Here is a 1,248-nt window from a genome sequence, read left to right as displayed (position 1 = left end):
AGGGGAGAGGCTATGTGGAGCACATCGCCTCGGGGTGTGCTGGGGGGCACCCCATCGGCAGCCTCCAGCCCCAGCTGGGAGAGGGGCAATGGAGAGGGGACAGGGACAGTCCCACACCCCGGCCGTGCTCGCCCACACTCACCTGCTCACCGGGCTTGCCAGCCTCACCGGGGGGGCCAGCGGGGCCCGGCAGACCCTGGGGAGGAAGAAGAGGAGCGATGAGGCACCACGGAGGTGGGTGACCAAAGCGGACGAGGAAAGGGGCAACGTCACCCCCACCCTGGATGGTTTGTCCCCTCGCAAGGAAAGGGAACATCCCTCACCTGGAAGCCAGGAGCACCAGCGGGACCTTGTTCACCTCTTTCTCCAGCGGGACCCTGGGGGAGAGGGGACAAGTGTGAGGGGGGGGGCAGTCAGCTCCCGAGCCCCCTCCTCGGTGGGCGAGCGCGGCCATGGGTGGCCAAGGGCTCCTTGATACTCACGGTAGGGCCGGGGGGACCTTGGGCACCAGCTTCACCATCTTTGCCAGCAGCACCCTGCAGAAGAGGGAGAAGAGGGTGCTCAGAGCGCAGCCCTGATCCGCAGCCCAGCGATGCCCCCGCGGGACTCTGCGCCCCGCCTGAACGGTGGGCCGGGTTGCGGCCGTAGCATCCTTCGAAGGACGGGAGAAGCCACAGCGAGCTGCCCACAGCCACGTCACCTCCCTGCTGTCCCCGCTCCAAAGCCACCGGCAGCCACCGGGCTGGAGTCCCAGCCACCCCAACCCGCTGCCATCCCCATCCTTGGAGCCTTCCCCGGCCCCAGTCGGCCGTCCCACCCCCAGCCTCACGCCGGGGTGAAGCTCCCTGCCAAGCTCCCTCCCTGCCAAGCCCCCACCAGGCTGGCCGGGCTCTGGCGAATACTTACGACAGCGCCGGGGGGACCAGGAGCACCTCTCTCGCCGGGTTTGCCGGGCTCACCCTGAAAGCAAGAGAGCAGGATGAGACCCATGACGGGACCACAACACCGACGGGCGCAAGGCTGCAGGCTCGGACAGGCTGGAGGATGCACCGGCGCAGCCCTCCCCGGGGGGGGGGACACACACGTCCCCTGAGCCACCCCTCCTTGGGTTCCTGCTCCACAGGAGCCACATGCCCACCCGCAGCCACCGTCCTGGGTGGTGGCAGTGGCCAGCGGGCAGGAATCCCTCGTGGGCCAGGATGCCCCCATCCGCCGGGCAGCATCACCTCCAGTAGCCCCCCTCCCCAC

At 69.2% G+C, this 1,248-nt stretch overlaps 1 protein-coding gene across 1 annotated transcript in view; it reads right to left on the bottom strand.

The window, feature by feature from the left end:
* The window catches only part of LOC103902644 (collagen alpha-1(I) chain), an 11,843-nt gene that overhangs the window by 6,720 nt on the left and 3,875 nt on the right, over positions 1-1,248 (bottom strand). Inside the window, exons 9-12 of the mRNA XM_019473238.1 lie at positions 907-960; positions 483-536; positions 324-377; positions 143-196 (exon numbers count right to left, since the gene is read on the bottom strand). Of these exons, the coding sequence (XP_019328783.1) occupies positions 143-196; positions 324-377; positions 483-536; positions 907-960 (216 nt within the window). The remainder of the gene's footprint in view (positions 1-142; positions 197-323; positions 378-482; positions 537-906; positions 961-1,248) is intronic.

This window comes from Aptenodytes forsteri, unplaced genomic scaffold, assembly GCF_000699145.1.
Source record: "Aptenodytes forsteri isolate BGI_AS27 unplaced genomic scaffold, ASM69914v1 Scaffold279, whole genome shotgun sequence".
NCBI classification, from domain to species: domain Eukaryota; kingdom Metazoa; phylum Chordata; class Aves; order Sphenisciformes; family Spheniscidae; genus Aptenodytes; species Aptenodytes forsteri.
This window is presented reverse-complemented; position numbering and strand designations above follow the sequence as displayed.